General features: G+C 50.7%; 1 protein-coding gene across 1 annotated transcript in view; it reads right to left on the bottom strand.

The window, feature by feature from the left end:
• B4GALT5 (UDP-Gal:betaGlcNAc beta 1,4- galactosyltransferase, polypeptide 5) overlaps positions 1-1,882 on the bottom strand; it is a gene marked incomplete at its 5' end in the record, with an annotated part of 11,118 nt that overhangs the window by 2,675 nt on the left and 6,561 nt on the right. The window contains 3 exons of the mRNA XM_010140238.1: positions 302-403; positions 923-1,045; positions 1,266-1,453. Coding sequence (XP_010138540.1) covers positions 302-403; positions 923-1,045; positions 1,266-1,453 — 413 coding nt within the window. The remainder of the gene's footprint in view (positions 1-301; positions 404-922; positions 1,046-1,265; positions 1,454-1,882) is intronic.

Genomic DNA, 1,882 nt, shown 5'->3' with positions numbered 1-1,882 from the left:
GCCCCCCCTTTAGAAACATCCCCCTGGAGACAGAAGGCAGGCCCCCAGCCTGCCGTGCTGACAATCCCCTCTTCTGGATGGCATCCAAGCAGCTACAGCCACACAGCAAGGACCCACCGACACAGGGATGTGGGGTGTAAGACTCAGGATGGAGGAATCCAGGCAGTGCTCCACCTCCATCTCCCCGCAGTTAGTTTCCTTCATGAATGAAGGCTGTTAGTGTCCTCAAACAGCTGCAGGGAGGCTTGCACATGGTACAGACTCTTTGTGAAGGGATTGGGGATTCTTAAAATTTATATACCTTCCCAGGAACTGCACTTCTCCCCGATGATGGTGGGGAATTGATTTGTATTTTCCTGTGTCTCCTTCCGGTCGGGTCACCGAGTAGCCTGCATACTGCACTCTGTATTAGAAAGGGTAGAAATAAAACAAGAATAATAAAAAAGAAAAAAAAAAAAATCAACAGTTGCAGTTGCTGTGCAGCTCTTGCCAGGGCTGCACCATTAAGTGGGCTTGGGGCTCCAACAGCAGCTCTGCCTCTCCACACAGCAGATAAGCCATGCAAACCTGCCTGCTCCAGCCTGGGTTCCAGGCAAGTCACAGCACTCAGTACCTCAAAGCTTCAGCTCAGCCAAGATCAGTTTGATCTCAGCAGTGTGGGATATTACACACAGAGCAAATAATTTCCCAACCAGCACTTCTCTGTTTGCTTCCAACCTACTGCCTGCACAGGCTGGAGCAGCCCCCGTTCCCACCAAGCCACCACAGCTGGGCTGGCTCGTCCCCAGCCCAGGTGAAGTGGGCCCAGCAAGCTCAGTGCCTGTTGCAGAGGTGACTTCCTCCCACAGCATGCTCAAAGCTTGGCTCACAGAACCACCATCAGAAGTGGAGTTCAGGGACGCCAGCTGAGCCAAGCCCATACCTGTTCCAGAGGTCATCGTCTTCGCCACCCCAGCCCCAGAAGGCGTTAGGGAATCCGTTGATCTTCTGAAACTGCTCAACAGTCAGGCCGCTCACCCCACCAAAGAACTCATTGTAAGGGAGCCTAAGGGGGAGAAAAGGGGTTAGGGCAGAGCCCACCAGCGCTGCTGCTCTCCCGCCTGCACTGGGGAAAGCCTGAGCTGTGAGGACGCTTTCATCCTCTCATGTTCACTTTGCACAAAGCCTGAGAAGCAAACCTTCTGCCTTTAAAAAAAAAAAAACCAACAGAAACTACCACTGGCTCCTTAGCTATGACAGTAGTGGGGAGGAAGAACAGTGCTTACAGATACATGTACTTATCCAGCTTGGCTGCAAAGTGCCTTGGCATCTGTCCACACCCGTAATAGTTACGGTCATTCTCTGGTATATGGTCCACATCGTGGAAGATGAGACAGTCCCAGTCCAAGTCCTTCATTGCTTCCCGAAAGCCAACATTGAAGAGCATGGCACGGTTAAAGGGTTGGTTTCCAGCCTAGCAGGGAGAAAATGCATTCTCAAGGGGAGCCCCGTGCGGTTCACTTCCTGCACGTGCATTCTCAGTCTTGTCTGGAAAACTCTAGAGGGCAACCAGCTTCCACACTGGTGCCGCAAGAGCAACTGATGTATTGACACAGACAGACCACTAAGATCAACCAAGACTTAAATATTCAGTTCACTGTGCAGGAGCAAATATAAAGATGCTCAAGTCTTATTGCTCAGACACTTGGAAAAACCCAACTTTGATCAATCTTTTTAAGACGGACCTAAATATGGAGCTACTTTTGCTGGGTGGATGAAGTCAGATAGCTCAAGTAACAGGTTCACGTACACATCAAGGGACAGTCTTATGTTCTACGTTCATGAGAGTCTTCCAGACAGTGCCCAGACAAAAGCCACACCACTCTGGTCCGGCCTTTCCTAT

The sequence above is a fragment of the Buceros rhinoceros genome, unplaced genomic scaffold (genome assembly GCF_000710305.1).
Source record: "Buceros rhinoceros silvestris isolate BGI_N320 unplaced genomic scaffold, ASM71030v1 scaffold4230, whole genome shotgun sequence".
NCBI lineage: Eukaryota > Metazoa > Chordata > Aves > Bucerotiformes > Bucerotidae > Buceros > Buceros rhinoceros.
Note: the sequence above shows the minus strand (reverse complement) of the source record. Positions and strands in the feature narration are given on the sequence as shown.